The sequence below is a fragment of the Camelina sativa genome, chromosome 11 (assembly GCF_000633955.1).
Source record: "Camelina sativa cultivar DH55 chromosome 11, Cs, whole genome shotgun sequence".
Classification (NCBI taxonomy): domain Eukaryota; kingdom Viridiplantae; phylum Streptophyta; class Magnoliopsida; order Brassicales; family Brassicaceae; genus Camelina; species Camelina sativa.
Window position 1 is genome coordinate 40,316,837 of NC_025695.1, and position 18,070 is coordinate 40,334,906.

Sequence of the window (18,070 nt, forward strand, 5' to 3'; positions counted from 1 at the left end):
CCCCCCCCCAATATAAAGATTAGACATGAATTAGGTTTTGTCGATTCTGTAATGACAAAAAAACAATGTAAACACGAGAGACCGATCATGAAAAAGTCTTCGTCCTATCAAAACTTGTACTTGTAGTTAATTTATTTTTGTTGAAGTAAGGACAAAAAGATTTGCAAAACATCAAGACTATAAAAGAGAAATCAAATAGGGAAAGGATAATGGGTATGGGGCACATGTTAAGTCCCTTTTATTCAGTTTTGTTATGTAAAGTGTAAATTCAATTCAATGAACTGAAAATATTTATACAGTAAAAATGACTGTAACTCTCACACACTAATTATAAGCAATTAACATTGTCGTACACTTCAAAATAAACAATCACAAATTCGGCGTATATAGAGATATATATAACTCCGCATTTCCAGTTTTGTACAGTAGAAAATAGATGATAATCATGCAATCGTTTTAGCAATAAACAAAACTTTTAATTATTTACTGTGATATACTGTATGTTAGAAAATATCAGTATAGTTGGACATGGAATAAAATTTGTAAAGTTAGTTCTCATACTATAGCTATATGATTTTTTTTTCTTTCTCTTTTTGTCTTAAAATACAAGTTCTCTTCTTCTTTATGATTTATTTGGTCCCAAAAACGATTTTTTTTTCTTCGCCAAGGTTGTTGAACACTATTTTGTTCAAACACTGTTTTGTCTGGTCAACGTCCGACCAGCCAATACCACTTCATAGTTTGCATATTAACGAACTTCCAATTATTTTTATTGACTAGAGTTTTCATATACCGTATAAATTAAATCCCCTTTAATTTTTGTTGAATTGACACTTAAATTTAGTGAAAATTGGTATAAAAGTAGATTAGAAATTTATATATTACCACATATCATAATCCAAATCTAAATTCGAAAATTGTTGTGTGAGTAAATGATATACTTTTTTGTTTGTTTGAATTGTCGTTAAACCCCAAAACTCCACCAGTTGGCGACTTCTGTCTGAGTCTAATTCAACGCGTGGGGCACACACCGCGTGTAAACTTGCGACTTTGAAAAGTTATAAGCAGATAATAATAAACCAAAAACAAAAATAAAAGAGAGATGAAGTTCCTATTTGAATAGGTTAAAAACCCACTCGATCGTCAAGTACTTAGTGGCACGTTAAACATGATAATTTGACCTGTCCCCTTGTTTCAGATTATTATTACGTTCCGTGTCAGTTAATCTAAAATTCTAATCATTTCGTATTTGATTAAAAGAGAATTGTGATGATGAAAAGTTAACACTTCTGTTGTGTTTGTGTACTTGCAGTTTTTGAAGGATCGAATGAGTTTTAGATCGTAAGGGTTACCCAAGACGAAATAATGTATGGGTGAATGTTTTTGAAAGCTACGAGAACGATGAGTTCTTGTCCAAGGTTTAAAATCATAACGCTAACAAAAAAATCAACATTCATAGGCCATAGCTAAACTATTGGCTACAAAGTTGGTGAATGGCTATCATAAGGATTCCATACACAATGCTTTCAAAGTTTATATGTCACTATAAAAATTGATATCGATCGAGTAGAAACGTAAACATGGTCACTATCAAATTCGATATTTAGTTACACACGTGCGTACAAATTCAGATGTAATAGAATACATGTATTTATATTTACATTCAACTTGAGTAAAAATTAAAAGAAAAAAATCTATGACAAAAACCAGAAAATAATAAATATTTTTTAAATGACGAACGACTTTATACTTAAATTGATCTATGCGTATTTTACCACGTCTCATTTATACACATACAAACTGAGAATGGTACAGTATATGGTACATTGAATATCGTATTCTCTGACTTGGAAATATAACATAAGACAAAATAAAATAAAAATAAGAATCAATATTTTCTTAAATTACAACTTGATGTATATACATTAATACATTAATACATGCTATCAAATGTGTTACTATACAGATTCAAAACTTAGTAAAAACCGTGTGCACAGATTTAACTGTAGTACTTCACGTGTATACAAATTTCAAATGGAACAAAATACACGAATCTATATTTAATATCGTATATGTTGACTATATAGAAAAGAAAGATAAGAATTATTTTTTATTTTTTATTTTTTTGAATAAGTAAAGATAAGAATTATTAAGTCGTATTTTATTATACGCATGCTACTACTACAATGTCACTTCACAAATTCAGACTGAGTAAAAATCTTATGTATATTAAATATTAGTGGGGGTTACTAGTTTGAAATCTGAATAGAGTTTTAAAGATTTTAAATGTTATGTAGAATCTGTTGTTATTAGATCAAGATTTTGTTAAACTCAAAGTTTAGTGTTATTAGTTTGTGATTTGTAAAAATTCATTTAAAATCTTAACAAATTTGAGTTATTGGATTTAGATTTTTATAAAGTCACTAAAAAATCCAAATATAGTTATGATACTTTCCATGATTTTATTTTGTAAAGAAAGTGTCTAAAATCATGAACCAATAACATAATAATTAAACTCATTAACAATCTAATATTCATTTGTTTTGATTGAATAACACAAAACTTTAAATGACTTTATAAAAGTCTGAATCCAATAACCCAAATTTGTTAAGATTTTAAATGGCTTTTTACAAATCACAAACTAATAACACTAAACTTTAACAGAGTTTAACAAAATCTTGATCAAATAACAACAGATTCTACATAACATTTAAAATCTTTAAAACTCTATTCAAATCTCAAACCAATAACCCCACTAAATTAGATTGTAGCTAACTACACATTTATGCAAATCCAAATGAAATGAAATACATGTGGAATAATTTAAATCAAAAAGTGTTATAAATAAGCGTGTGAATTTTTTAACGTGAAAATAAAAAAGAACATGATTAAAAAAGGAATTCTAACAATATTAAAATCCACCACTCTCTATATAAAGCCAAATGCATAACCAATCTTCTTCACACCTAAAAAGAATCTTCTCTCTTCTCTCTCTCTCACACACATAGATATTGACAAAAACAAGAAAGAATGAGTCAATCAAATCGTGTCAGAGACGAAGTTACAATATCTTTACTCCAAAAAAGCTCTCATCAGAAACTACATTTTCTGAAAGATTACTCCTCTGTTCTCTCTGTCTTCATAAATGAAGCAATCTCAATCGGCAAAATCTCTTACCCTTTGGTCCTCACTGGTCTCTTCCTCTACGTTCGCTCTTTCGTCTCTCTGTCTTTCCTCGGCGGTCTCGGAGACGCCACTCTCGCCGGTGGCTCTCTGGCGGCCGCATTCGCAAACATAACCGGATACTCTCTTTTCTCTGGTTTAACCATGGGAGTTGAGTCTATCTGCTCTCAAGCCTTCGGAGCTAGACGATACAACCACGTCAGCGCGACTATTAGGCGAGGGGTCATCCTCCTCCTAGTCACTTCTCTCCCTGTTGCACTTCTTTGGATGAACATGGAGAAGATTCTTCTAATCTTGAAACAGGACAAGAAGCTCGCGTCCGAAGCTCATATCTTTTTGCTTTACTCTGTTCCAGATCTCGTAGCTCAATCTTTCTTACACCCATTAAGAGTTTATCTCCGGACGCAGTCAAAGACTCTTCCTTTGTCAGTCTGCACAGTGGTCGCGAGCTTTCTCCACTTGCCAGTCACGTTCTTGTTAGTGAGTTACCTCGGTTTGGGGATTAGAGGCATCGCCTTGAGTGGTGTTGTGTCTAACTTCAATCTTGTGGCCTTTCTCTTCCTCTACATCTGTTTCTTGGAAGAGAAGCTAAGTGTAGACGAGGACGAGAAGGTTACAGAGGAGACATATGAAGATAGCGTGAGAGAATGGAAGAAACTACTCTGTCTCGCGATACCGAGTTGTTTATCGGTTTGTCTCGAGTGGTGGTGCTATGAGATTATGATTTTGCTTTGTGGGTTTCTCATAGACCCTAAAGCAAGTGTTGCTTCTATGGGAATCCTCATCCAAATCACTTCCCTTGTTTACATCTTCCCTCATTCCTTGAGCTTAGGAGTGTCTACTCGGGTGGGAAACGAGCTTGGTTCGAACCAGCCGCAGAGAGCGAAAAGAGCTGCCATTGTTGGACTTGGTCTCAGCATCGCACTCGGGTTCACGGCTTTCACGTTCACTGTCTCGGTTAGAAACACATGGGCAATGTTTTTCACAGATGACAAAGAAATCATGAAGTTGACTGCCATNAAGGCGAGGGGTCATCCTCCTCCTAGTCACTTCTCTCCCTGTTGCACTTCTTTGGATGAACATGGAGAAGATTCTTCTAATCTTGAAACAGGACAAGAAGCTCGCGTCCGAAGCTCATATCTTTTTGCTTTACTCTGTTCCAGATCTCGTAGCTCAATCTTTCTTACACCCATTAAGAGTTTATCTCCGGACGCAGTCAAAGACTCTTCCTTTGTCAGTCTGCACAGTGGTCGCGAGCTTTCTCCACTTGCCAGTCACGTTCTTGTTAGTGAGTTACCTCGGTTTGGGGATTAGAGGCATCGCCTTGAGTGGTGTTGTGTCTAACTTCAATCTTGTGGCCTTTCTCTTCCTCTACATCTGTTTCTTGGAAGAGAAGCTAAGTGTAGACGAGGACGAGAAGGTTACAGAGGAGACATATGAAGATAGCGTGAGAGAATGGAAGAAACTACTCTGTCTCGCGATACCGAGTTGTTTATCGGTTTGTCTCGAGTGGTGGTGCTATGAGATTATGATTTTGCTTTGTGGGTTTCTCATAGACCCTAAAGCAAGTGTTGCTTCTATGGGAATCCTCATCCAAATCACTTCCCTTGTTTACATCTTCCCTCATTCCTTGAGCTTAGGAGTGTCTACTCGGGTGGGAAACGAGCTTGGTTCGAACCAGCCGCAGAGAGCGAAAAGAGCTGCCATTGTTGGACTTGGTCTCAGCATCGCACTCGGGTTCACGGCTTTCACGTTCACTGTCTCGGTTAGAAACACATGGGCAATGTTTTTCACAGATGACAAAGAAATCATGAAGTTGACTGCCATGGCTCTACCAATCGTCGGCCTATGCGAGCTCGGGAACTGCCCGCAAACTGCGGGTTGCGGGGTTCTCCGAGGTTCCGCGAGGCCAAAGATCGGAGCTAATATCAACGGGGTGGCGTTTTACGCTGTTGGTATCCCGGTTGGAGCAGTTATGGCGTTTTGGTTTGGGTTCGGATTCAAGGGACTTTGGCTCGGGATGCTCGCGGCGCAGATCACTTGTGTGATTGGTATGATGGCAGCTACGTGTAGGACTGATTGGGAATTGGAGGCTGAAAGGGCTAAGGAGCTCACCACTGCGGTAGATAGTGGCAGCAGTGACGACGACGTAAAGGAGGATGTGGAGGCTGGGATGGTTAAAATATAATTAGGGAGGAATGAGTCAATGGACATTAACACAAAAAAAACAAATTAAATTGACTTTCATTTGAATTAATTGATAACTTTTTTTCTTTATTGGAGAAGGGGAATCGTTGGATGATTAATGTAAATTTTTGTAGTGTATAATGATAACAATTATTGAGAGATTCATCTTTTGTGCTTTTAAAATTATTGAGAGGTTTTAAAATTCATAACTTTTTTAAAAAATAAGTTGACAACAAAAAGAGTCGTATGATGGCTACAAATTTCTAAACTAGGTGGAAATAGTTGATGGGACAGTCTACCATTTTCCCACGGTAAATTTTTACCATTGTTTTCGACTATAGCTTTATATAACCTATTTACCAAAAAAAAAATCATCAATTTCTACTTAGGATCAGAACAGTAACCACAAATTTAGTAGTGTGGGACAAAGAATTTGATAATTCGGTACGGTTCAACTACAATACGTACGAGACAAATGTATTTACGAGACAAGTGCGGTTATTTCAAAATAAGCGGTACAAAATAATGTTTGATTGGTGAAAAAAAATTTGCGGTACAGATTTCATATTATTTGATTTTCATTTTCATTAATAAATAAAGTTTTGATTTCTGAAATTTAAATACCAAATTCTATTTTAAATTAAATTTTGATTGGTAAAAATAAAATTCCAGTTCACATTTAAAAACTTGAATGGTAAAAAAAAAATACTCATGCAGAAATTATTATTTTTTGTTTTGGTAAAACTTGAATGGTAAAAAAAATGTTAGAAAATATATTAATAATTACTATAGATATAAATTATTATTTTTTGTTTTGTTTTTAATGAAGAAACATTTTTATACAATTATGAACTTTAGATACCTAAATTATTATGAAAATCACATATTGCTAAATGAATTAAAAAATACAATCATAATAAAATAATATCAAAATATAGGGTGAAACCTTGTGTTAATATGCTTCCATTGAAACTGAATTTATTAAAGAATTAAATTAGTCTTAATAATTTAATATATATTATATCATTTAGAAAGTGTATTTTTGTATTAAATTATTTGAAAATATACTAAACAAAATTATTATTAAAATGTTTAAAAAAAACATCAGAGTTATTAAAAAAATAACTGAATGGTGAATTAGAAAGAGAAAAGATAGATATTTTTTTTCTTTGTTAATTTGCCTCTTTTTTTATGATGGTATAAAAATGGTATAGTGTAATAGTAATATTAGGTGCGGTCCAAAAACTGTTGGTTCAAAACCATTGTTATTCAGAAAAGCGGTCCACGTTATTTTCACGGGAAAATTCACAATTTTTTTTTTTTGAAAAAATGCAAAAAAATAATATGTATTGTGATTGTGTTTTATGTGCGGATTTTGTAAAAAAATTTTGAAAACCGCTTTCAACATGTTACCATTCACGACCTTAATGTTTTGTAACCTAATCTCCGATTAATATTCAACTTGATCATCTACACGTTAGGCGCTAGTCCACTATCTAAGATGTGCCTAAATTTTTTTGAAAAATAGAAGTAGTAACTACTTAAAACTTGACCGAATAAGAGTCGAGGAATGGCGACGGACACGATGATGGTGGATATGAGAGAGAAGGGTCTCCCTCTAGGAGACTCAACAGATGCTGGAGGTTCGTGGGTGAGTAAGTGAAAGGCAGTGTTGAGGGTGACAGATTGTCGCCGAAGGAGGTGTTGGAAGATGAGTTTGTGGATGAGCTGGTGAGTCTTACGTTTCCAGATGGTGAGGAGGGGAAACCAGTGATTACAATTAGGCACGAGGTTTTGGAGGCCATGAATGGTATATGGAAGCAGTTTATGATCGTCAAAGTTCTAGGGCGTCATGTTTCGATCTCTGTGCTTACTAAACGGTTGCGAGAGATGTGGAAACCGCGGGAGAGGGGGGGGGGAAGATGCATGTGTTGGATCTCTTGCGGCAGTTCTTTATGGTTCGCTTTGAGATGGAGGATGAGTACTTGACAGCTTTGAATGGAGATCCATGGAAGACCTTTGGAAATTACCTCATGGTGAAAGCCTGGTATCCAAAATTTAATCATTTGAAAGACGAGATTATAACTATGCCAGTTTGGATTCGGGTGTCAAATATACCGGTACAATTTTACCATAGGAGAATATTGATGGGAATTTCTCGAGGAATGGGGAAACCTATTCGCGTTGATTTAACTACCTTGAACTTTGAGAGAGCAAGGTTTGCGAGGGTGTGTGTTGGGGTGGATATTAGGAAACCTTTGAAGGGCACGGTGATGATTAATGGTGAGAGGTACTTTATTTTTTATGAAAGTCTAAGTAATATCTGCTTTGGATGTGGAGTGTATGGAAATTGGTGCATTCCTGTCCCTGGCGAGCGACAGAGACGGAGGTCATTGGTCTATCACTTGGGAAGGAGGTGGTCGTGGTAAGGAAGGCTCCACTGACAAAGGATGAATCTCTAGCGGCAGTTCTTTATGGTTCGCTTTGAGATGGAGGATGAGTACTTGGCAGCATTGACTGGAGATCCATGGAAGACCTTTGGAAATTACCTCATGGTGAAAGCATGGTCTCCATAATTTTATCCTCTGAAAGACGAGATTATGACTATGCCAGTTTGGATTCGGGTGTCAAATATACCGGTGAAGTTTTACCGTAGGAGAATCTTGATGAGAATTGCCCGAGGAATGGGGAAACCTATTCGCGTTGAGTTAACTACTTTGAACTTTGAGAGAGCAAGGTTTGCGAGGGTTTATGTTGGGGTGGATATTAAGAAACCTTTGAAGGGCACGGTGATGATTAATGGCGAGAGGTACTTTATTTTTTTATGAAAGTCTAAGTAATATCTGCTTTGGATGTGGAGTGTATGGTAACTTGGTGCATTTATGTCCCCGGCGAGCGATGGAGACGGAGGTCGTTGGTCCTTCACTTGGGAAGGAGGTGGTCATGGTAAGGAAGGCTCCACTGATAGAGGATGGCTTTACCGGAGTTTGTCAGGATGGTCGGAAAATGGGCCAACCGACCAAGCAAGTGATGTTTGCGGCAGGTGGATCGGTGAGGAATCCCGAGCGTAATCTTCAGGAAACAACCTCAAATTTAGGGAATATTGCGGTATCTAACAAATTTGGGAAGTTGGGGGATGACGGGATTTGCCGTGATTCTGGGGCAGGAAATATTCGATCGGAGGCTAATAAGGAAAATGAGATAGGAATGATGTCGGGGAAGAGTGGTCTGCACATTATGGTGGCAAAGGAAGATTTGAATCATAACAGAGCGCAAGGTGTGGCGCGTACTCGACGGTTGTAAACAAAGCCCATAAACAGAAAGAGATTGCCTTTGGGCCTAAAAGCAAACAGACCCGACCCAGTAAACCTAGAAGAGGGTTAGTGTTTGGTCCAAGTCTTGGCGATCAGACTTTGACGGCGAATGGCAAGCGATTGAGGGTTGAATTGGGGAGTGTTGGTCGGTCTGGTGGTGCGTTTGCGCTAGACGGCGAGAATCGAGTAGAGAGTAGGGTCACATAAGTGATCCATGAGGCAGATCTGCCGGTTCTACGGTTGGCTGCTAGTAATGATGATGGGCAAGGCAAGGGGAATATGAAGGAGGAGTCCCCTAGTGGAGGGAGAGCGAATTTATCCGCTTAGCAGGATTCCTTGGTGGTTCCGGTTTCAACTTTTGAAGAAATTATGAATTGTCTTCTTTAGAATTACCGGTAGGGCCAATAAACCCAACTTCCATCGCTCGATATGATACTTGTTGAGACGCACGCTGGAGGAGAGAATGCGAGTTGTTTATGCAAAGGATTAGGATTTGAGAACTCATTTCAGGTAGACGCGGTTGGGCAAAATGGGGGAGGGGGCTCTGGTTATTGTGTAGATATGACATTGGTTCTGTGGGGATCGTGAATTTTTCAGATCAGTTTATTTACGCACGGATTGTGAATGGAGTGGATATCCTTCATGTCATAGTTGTGTACGTTGCGCCTACAATTAGCAGGAGGAGTGGCTTGTGGCATCAGTTTCACGACAGATTATCTGGGATTGATGGACCAGTTCTCATGGGAGGGGACTTTAATATGATAATTAGATTGGATGAAAGTTCAGGTGGTAATGGGAAGCTTTCAGAAGATTCTTTCTTTTTTGGGGATTGGATCAATGAGGAGTCCTTTATTGATATGGGTTTTCCGCGGGAATAGGTTTACTTGGCGTCGAGGGAGGGTTCAACATAATTTTGTGGCAAAGCGATTAGACCGTGTGATATGTTGTGCACATGCTAGACTAAAATGACAGGAAGCTACTGTGTTGCAACTACCATTTTTAGCATCTAATCACGCTCCTCTCTATATTCAGCTCTTTCCAGTTGTGAGTCGGAACCCGCATCGCCGACTATTTAGGTTTGAGGCGGCTTGGTTGAGCCACAAGGGCTTCAAGGCTTTGTTTGCAGCTTCATGGCAGTGTGATCTGACAACGCCAGAAGCTCTGGATGTGCTTACGTCGACCTTGAAAAAGTGGAACAGAGAGGTCTTTGGCACATTCATAAACAGAAAGAGGAGTTATTGAAAGAAATTCAAGGAGTTTAGGATGAGTTGGACATCGTACAGACTAATGACTTGTTATAGAAGAAAGCGGATTTAATTCAGCGGCTGGATAAGGTTCTTGGACAAGAAGAAGTCCTCTAGTTTCAGAAGTCGCGGGAGAAATAGATTGGTCTGGGAGACCGCAATACCACTTACTTTCACACCTCACCTATCATCAGACGACGCGGGAACATTATAGAAGCATTGAGGAATGATGCAGAGACTTGGTTGACTGGTATGGGTGAGCTAGTAAGGCTGGCTGTGGATTACTGTAAGCGAATATACTCTTTGGATGATGTGGCTCAAGTGGTTGTCCGATTGCCGCGTGAAGGGTTTCAACGGTTATCATATGAGGATAAAGTGAAATTTTGTAAACCAATAGTAGGGAGTGAAGTGGAGACTGCTATGCGGGATATGGGATCTTACAAAGCCCTGTGGCTGGATGGTTAACAACCAATCTTTTATCTGAAATGATGAGATTTGGTTGGTGAGTCTGCATTACAGTTTGTGCTTCAGTTTTTTTGCATTAGGTGATCTTTCTCCAGGTTTGAATGATGCTTTAGTTGTGTTAATCCCAAAAGTGGAGAAGCCAGAATGAATAACACAGTTCCGCCCCATTAGTTTTTGTAATGTTATTTTTAAGACGATTACTAAGGTGATGGTTATACGCTCGAAGTTGATAGGATCCGCTCAATCATTCTTCATTCCAAGGAGGTTATGTCTGGACAATATTGTCATTGTGCAAGAAGCAGTCCATTCCATGAGGCGCACAAAGGGTCGCAAAGGTTGTATGCTTTTAAAACTTGACCTTGAGAAGGCATATGATAGAGTGCGCTGGGATATTTTGGAGGATATACTGGCTGTTGTGGGTTTGTCAGATATCTGGATTGATTGGATCATGAAGTGTGTGAAGGATTCAAAGATGACTATTCTGTGGAACGGAGAGCAGACTGAAGCCTTCACACCGCAGAGGGGTCTGAGACATGGTGACCCTTTGTAACCATACTTATTTGTTATGTGTTTGGAGAGGTTGTGTCAGATGATTGATAGAGTTTTCATTGGAAAGGAGTGGAAACTCGCAGGGGGTCCCCACTCTCGCACATTTGTTTTGCCGACGATCTGATCCTCTTTGCTGAAGCCTCAGTCTCTCACATAAAAGTTATTAGAAAGATTTTGGAGCAGTTATGTATTGCGTTTGGTCGGCGAGTAAGCCTGGAGAAATCAAAAATCTTCTTTTCTGAGATTCTGTCAAGGGATATGCAGAAGTTGATATCGGATGAGAGTTGCATTAAGTCCACCAAAGACTTGGGTAAATACTTGGGTATGCCCATTCTAAAAAAGAGGGTGAATAGAGCAACTTTTAAAGAAGTGTTGGAACAAGTTTCCTCCAAACTCGTAGGATGGAAAGAATGGTGTCTGAGCTTTACGGGACGTATGACTCTCACTAAAGCGGTTCTAGCAGCTATACCAATTCACACCATGTGCGTGATCTCTTTGCCTAAAGTTTTGCTTGATGATATAGAGAAAGTGTCACAAAATTTCCTCTGGGGGAGCACTATGGAGAAACGCAAGCAGCATCTAGTTGCATGGGAACGAGTATGTACCCAAAGAGGGAAGGAGTTTGGGCATCAAGCGTGGTCATGCTATGAACAAGGTACTACTGGCAAAGGTGGGATGGAGATTATTACATGATCGGGTCAGCTTGGAATGGTTGTTTACGAATCTGAATGAGGGATTGGATGCTCAAGATCCGTCATGGCCGACTCTGTTTAGTATAGCGATCTCATGGGGTTGGAAATGGTGATGTATTAACATTTTTGGTGGAGCTGGCAATTGTCGGGATAAAGTTCAGTTTTTGATAGATTTGACTGCCAAAACAACTCGAGCGTATGAAGGCCTGCAGTGTGGGAAAGGGAAACTGTCACGTGTAGAGCGGTTGATTGGGTTGTCAGCTCCACGAGTTGGGTGTATGAAAGTGAACACGAATGGTGTGGCTCGGGGTAAACAGGTTTGGCGACAACTGGAGGTGTTTTGAGGAATACGACAGGTGAGATTATAGTGGGTTTTGGGTCCATATCGGCGTCTGTTCTGATCCTATGGTGGAGTTATGGGGGGGGGAGGTCTACTATGGTTTGGTGGTTGTATGGGAGAGACAAGTAGAAAGGTAAGAGTTTGAAATGGATTCGGAAGTAGTAGTGGGTTTTTTGACAGCAGGGATTAGCGAGGTTGATCCGCTGTCTTTCTTGGTACGATTGTGCCATAGCTTTGTTTCAAGAGACTAGATAGTCTGATTTGTTTATTTGCATCGGGAAGCTAACCATCTGACGGACGAGTTAGCAAACCATGCATTCACTTTGCCACTTAGTTTTCATTTGTTTGAGTCATGTTCGAGTTGTGTTGAGTCATGTTGGAGTTGTGTTGAGTCATGTTCGCTCGGATGATGCCTGTGGTGTGCATACAAGAAGACGTATTTGTACTTGTTTTTTTAATAAATAACCGGAGTTTACTCCTTCTGTTTTACCAAAAAAAAAAAAAAAAATTGAAATGTGTAGAAAGCCTTTCACACATATCAAGACTCCCAAAGATGCATGATTCATGCCAAGTTATCGAGATATAAGGAGCCTTTCATCATTTTTTGTTTGGCCAAAAATTACCATGAAGACACCAACATCCATATGCAAATGCAACTAAAGGAATTTCATTTGAATAGAAAATATATATAAATTCAAATAAAACAAAATTCATGTGTATAAATTTACATTTAATATCGTGTTTGTTGACTGAAGTAAAAAGAACATATCACAATAACAGAAAGTAATTTATTTTTCTAAACAATAACGACCTTAAGTCGTATCATATAGATTTATATGGATGTTACCATGTATCACTACATATTCAATTTATTAGAAACTATGTGTAAAATTAAATAAGTTGCTCAAATTTGAAATTTTGACTTGATTACAGAAATGGCATACTAATAATGTGAAAATTCATACTAGTTCTTTATATAAAGCCAAGCGCATTAATATGTAGTCAAAACAACAAAAATGAGTCAATCAAATCTTGCCGGAGGCGAAATTACAACACCCTTACTCCCGAGAATCAATCATCAGAATCTTAACTTCTTCAGAAATAACGCCTATCTTCTCCCCATCTTCATAAATGAAGCAATATCAATCGGTAAAATCTCTTACCCATTGGTCTTCATAAATATCATCAGCTACATCCGCTCATTCCTCTCTATGTCCGTCCTCGGGGGTCTTGGAGATGACACTCTTGCTAGTGGTGCCTTTGCCGTTGCATTTGTGAATATCAGTGGATATTCACTTTTCTCTGGTCTAACAATGGGTATTGAAACTATTTGCTCCCAAGCCTTTGGCGCTAGACGTTATCAATACGTTCATGCAACTATTAAACGAGGAATCATTCTCCTCCTCCTTTTTTCTTTCCCCATTATGCTTGTCTGGATCTACATGGAGAAAATTCCTGTAATGTTGCTACAAAATAAGGAGCTCGTGTCTGAAGCTCACATCTTTCTACTTTGGTCTATCCCAGATCTCTTTATTCAGTCTTTCTTACACCCACTAAAAGTTTATCTCAAAGCCAAGTCAAAGACTCTTCCTTTACTTTGCTGCACACTGACCGCAAATTTACTTTACTGGCCAATCATGTTATTTTTTGTGAAGTATCTTGGTTATGGGATTAAAGGTATTGCCTTGAGTGAAGTTGTGTCAAATTTATACCTACTCGCCTTTATCTTCTTCTACAAGCGTTTCTCCGAAGAAAATCCAAGTGAAGACGAGGTCGAGGAGATTTATGTGGAGACATATGAAGATAATGTGAGAGAATGGAAAAAAACTACTCTGTCTCGCACTACCGTTTTGTGTCTTGGTTTGTCTTGAGTGGTGGTTCTATGAAATTATGATTTTTCTTTGTGGAGTCCTCTCAGACTCTAAAGCAAGCATTGCTTCGATGGGAATTATCATCAAAATAACTTCCCTTGTTTACAGTTTCCATCATTCCTTGAGTTTAGGAGTCTCGACCCGAGTTGGAAATGAGCTTGGTTCCAACCAACCACAAAGAGCGCAAAGAGTTGTCGTTGTTGGACTCGGTCTCAGCATTGCAATGGGGTTCATGGCTCTCACATTTGTTGTCTCTTTTGGAGAAAAATGGGCTAGGCATTTCACCAACAACAACAATACCATTCAGTTGACTATGAATGCTCTGCAAATCGTTGGCCTTTGCGAATTAGGAAACTCTATGCAAACAACAGGATGCGGTATTCTTAGAGGATCGGAGTTATCATTAATGCAGTATCGTTTTACGTGGTTGGGTTACCAGTGGGAGCAATTATGGCATTTTGGTTTGAATTTGGATTCGAGGGATTTTGGAAAGGAATGTTCGCCGCACAAATCACATGTATGATTGGTATGATGGTGGTAATATACAAGACTGATTGGGAATTGGAGGCAGAAAGGGCTAGGGAGCTCACAATGGCAGTGGATAGTGGCAACCACAACAACGAAAAGGAAACTAATGCTGAGCTAGTTGATCCTGTGGTAGTGAACTAATGATTCCCATATATCTATGAATTATCCTGTATACCTATATTAAATAAATAAAATAAAATAAATAATTGGTAAAAATTTGGATGATATCATGTTAATTTAAAATAAATTAAAAAAAAAAGTTTAAGAAGGTCAATAGCTTTAATATGATTTTCTTTTAATTTATTTAACAAACAAGAATGTCTTTGTTTCGAGTAAATTGATAACTTTTTATTAAATATGAGATGACTGATGTAAATTTTGTAGGATACCAATAACAACCGAGAGATTCATCGTTGCAATTTGCAATTTCATAAATCGATTTATAATTTTAGTCGACAGAAATGAGAAGTCTTTAAACGAATTCTAAATTCATCATGATGCATCTCTGCGTGACCTTTTCACCACTTCCACATTTGCACCATAAATTGGTTCGTTATCCTCCAAAACAATCTAAAACCTATAACCATATACAATAAAACCTCTATAAATTAATAATGTTGAGACCAAAATATTTTATTAATTTATAATGATATTAATTTATTTATAAATTAATAATTCTTATTTTTATAGTGTAAATTAATAATTATTAATTTATAGGTATTTTTTAATTGTTTATTTTTTTTTAAAATTATGAATTGAGACCATTTTTGCAAAATAAGATTAGAATTTTGGATGTTGTAAATTTTATGGTATTGGAATTGAATTCGAAATAATTAAAAAATATTATTGACAATGAATTACAAATATTATGGACAAATTCACTTATACATATGACATAAATATTCAAATTTATGAATAAAAATATCAATTATTATACTTTAATAGTCTATCAAACTATCAAAATTTAATGTTGCATATTTAGAAATTGAAAACTTTAAAAAATTTTAGCTGTTTTATGAAATGTTATAGAATATTTTTTATCATTATAATTTGAAGATACATATAATAATTGTTTTATAGATATAATGTTTAAGAGAAACATATTTTACTATATCAGTATATATATATATATATGTAAATTTACATGATTTATGATATTATTGGGACCATATTTTACATGGAGATTTCAAAAAAAATATTATCTTATTATCTTATCGAATTTTGTTATTTTTTACACTACCCCGACTTAGAACTAGCAAAATTTATTAATTTATAGTTTTTATTATTTTATAGAGTATTAATTTATAGAGGTTTTACTATATAATGACCAATAGAAACATTTGAACTCGAATACAAATTGTATATCAGCTACCAGATCGTTATGGTGCAATCTATAACAATTATATCAAATCAAAGAGACTAACTAAGTACAACTCAATTTTATCTAATAATACATTTGATTAATCATATAAAATAAGAAATAGAGATTCGTATCCACGAAAACTAGTAAAATATGGTGAGGGAATATCCTCCCTTTTAAGTAATTCAAAGGGCACTCTCTACAAATTTTGTCTTTACAAAACAACCAAAGTGAATAATATAACTTACATCACTTGAGGCACTTCAACAGTTTTTCATAGATTAGTTTATTTGTACTTATTTCTTAAGAAATCCCTGTCTTCATGGGAAATCGATTCACTTATGTGATACTATAGTTTAATTTCGTTTGCATTACGTTTCAAAGTGGTCGATCTTTTTGTTCGATAAACGTATCATTCTACTTCTAGCAATTTGTATCGCCATTTATATCTATTATGATGCATATATATGTTTTATTTATAGTAAATGCACATACATAACTTTTTAACTAAATGTCTGAATGTCCCTAGGCCATCTAGCTACGAATTAAAAGATATTGATACACTCTATTAGTATTTCACAATTACATAACGTTGTGAATTATATATTTACTTTTTTTTTTTTTTTTTTTTTTTTTTTTTTTTTTTTTTTTTTNTTTTTTTTTTTGTATTAGAGCATTTCCAACAGATTTTTCCCCATTTTCCCTTCAAAGCAGAGTTACTCTGTTTTATATGAAATGAGTTTTTTTTTTCCAATCCTACTAAATTTCTAAATATAAAACAAAAATTTCCAAATTTTAGTGTAAATCGAAAATGGAGTTTTCTAAATATATATTGTTTTTAAACAGAGATTTCTGTTTTAGAGTTAGAATAGTATTACAGAATTTTTTACTCTAAAAGAAAATTTAAAGCAAAATATAGAGTGGGGTTAAAATTAGTGTTAGAGATGTTAGAATTATATCTAAAATTCTCTGACATATAGTAAAGTTAGTGCAGTTTCTGGTGTTCTTTAGATTTAATAACACAAAAATAATCTATGACGTAAAGAAAGAGACTAGAGAAGAGTGATTAAACAAAAATAGAACCTGGGTTAAAGATCCTTAGAAGTGAATTATATGGATTATTATTGAATTAGTTACTAAATTCTTTGATATATATTTTTGAGAAGGAACTACACTACACAGCATCTTTTGTCTTAACGTGGCAGCGTACGAGGACTGAGAAAGATTTGGTTAGGAAACACAATGCCAAGAATCACTTGATAATTCTTCTAACACGTACAACTCCAAAATTTGTGATTAGCTTTACTAATTAATTGATTTTAAGGATAGGGGGTACTTACTTCCTAGGAGTGAAGAGCCAATTACACTTGTTATTGGTCTATCGAATTACTAATTTAATATTGAGATTTCCACATGTATACAGAATAATTGACAATTAATGCTCAAACATTATTGAAGTTTATATTATCATTTCTTAAAAAAGAATTGCATAAAATATATATCAATTTCTCTAATTGAAAAAAGTGGAGATTTTTTTGAGTATACTCTAAATTATTTTATGGTGCAGCAATAATTTGAAGTTGATGAGATGAAAGCATATACATTAATAATATCAATGTTGTCACATGCATTAGTACCTTATATTGATCATATTCAGGAGATTCTGTCTCCTCGGCTTGTGCTTAAGAAGCACACACAAAATACTTATTTAAAAACCCGAGCTAACCCTTTGACTAATTAAGAATCGTTATAGTATATACTCCTATTGACTATAGAGCGGCCTCGAAAGGCCAGGCCAAAAAAACGGATTCCTACTATATCAGATTTAATAATACAGTACTTGCATAGTCTCGGGACTATGGAAACGACAAACTAAACTAGAGAGAATGGCACAAGTTTCATGAAAGCTAAGCGACTCAGAGAAATTACCTAAAGTATTTATGTTTGATTTTTTAAAAATCAATTATGTCACCACGAAAAGTTGTGTGAATTACACGAATGCTCTAATTGTTTGGTCGATTTTTAATTATATGCATGTAGGAAAATGAAACTAAATGTCTTTTGCATCTCAAAAATGTTTACATTTGGTAGAAAAATGTTTGACGATTTTCAATTGTCATAAAAATGAAATGATCTGTTGTTAATATTCTTGGTACATATCATAAAAAAATGACGCCTCCGGACATAAATTGTCCAAGCGTTACAAAAACTAGGACATAAATTATGAGTATGGAAATGTTAACTAATGATAATCAAAGTGGGTACTAGCTATGTTTTGGGAACGAAACAACAACGAAAACCGTAATAAGTTCATCACTCTGTATTAATAATTAAACG

The 18,070-nt window shown here is 36.0% G+C and overlaps 1 protein-coding gene and 1 pseudogene across 2 annotated transcripts; both read left to right on the forward strand.

The window, feature by feature from the left end:
- Positions 2,984 to 5,545, forward strand: LOC104725715 (protein DETOXIFICATION 50-like). Of its 2 annotated transcripts, none has more exons than XM_010444424.1 (2): positions 2,984 to 4,151; positions 4,960 to 5,545. In XM_010444424.1, the coding sequence occupies exons 1-2, from the start codon at positions 3,031 to 3,033 to the stop codon at positions 5,369 to 5,371; spliced, it is 1,533 nt and encodes a 510-aa protein (XP_010442726.1). In that variant the 5' UTR covers positions 2,984 to 3,030; the 3' UTR covers positions 5,372 to 5,545. The 2 variants fall into 2 exon arrangements, with proteins under 2 accessions (XP_010442726.1, XP_010442727.1); XM_010444425.1 differs by having other exon boundaries at positions 2,984 to 3,777; positions 4,601 to 5,545.
- Positions 12,991 to 14,524, forward strand: LOC104728813 (annotated as a pseudogene).

What these genes read in the sequence shown, in the direction of transcription:
- LOC104725715 (XM_010444424.1), top strand. Translation starts at nt 3,031, where the DNA reads ATGAGTCAATCAAATCGTGTCAGAGACGAAGTTACAATATCTTTACTC. An exon ending in ACTGTCTCGGTTAGAAACAC is followed by an intron (nt 4,152 to 4,959) that starts ATGGGCAATGTT and finishes GGTTAGAAACAC; the next exon opens with ATGGGCAATGTTTTTCACAG.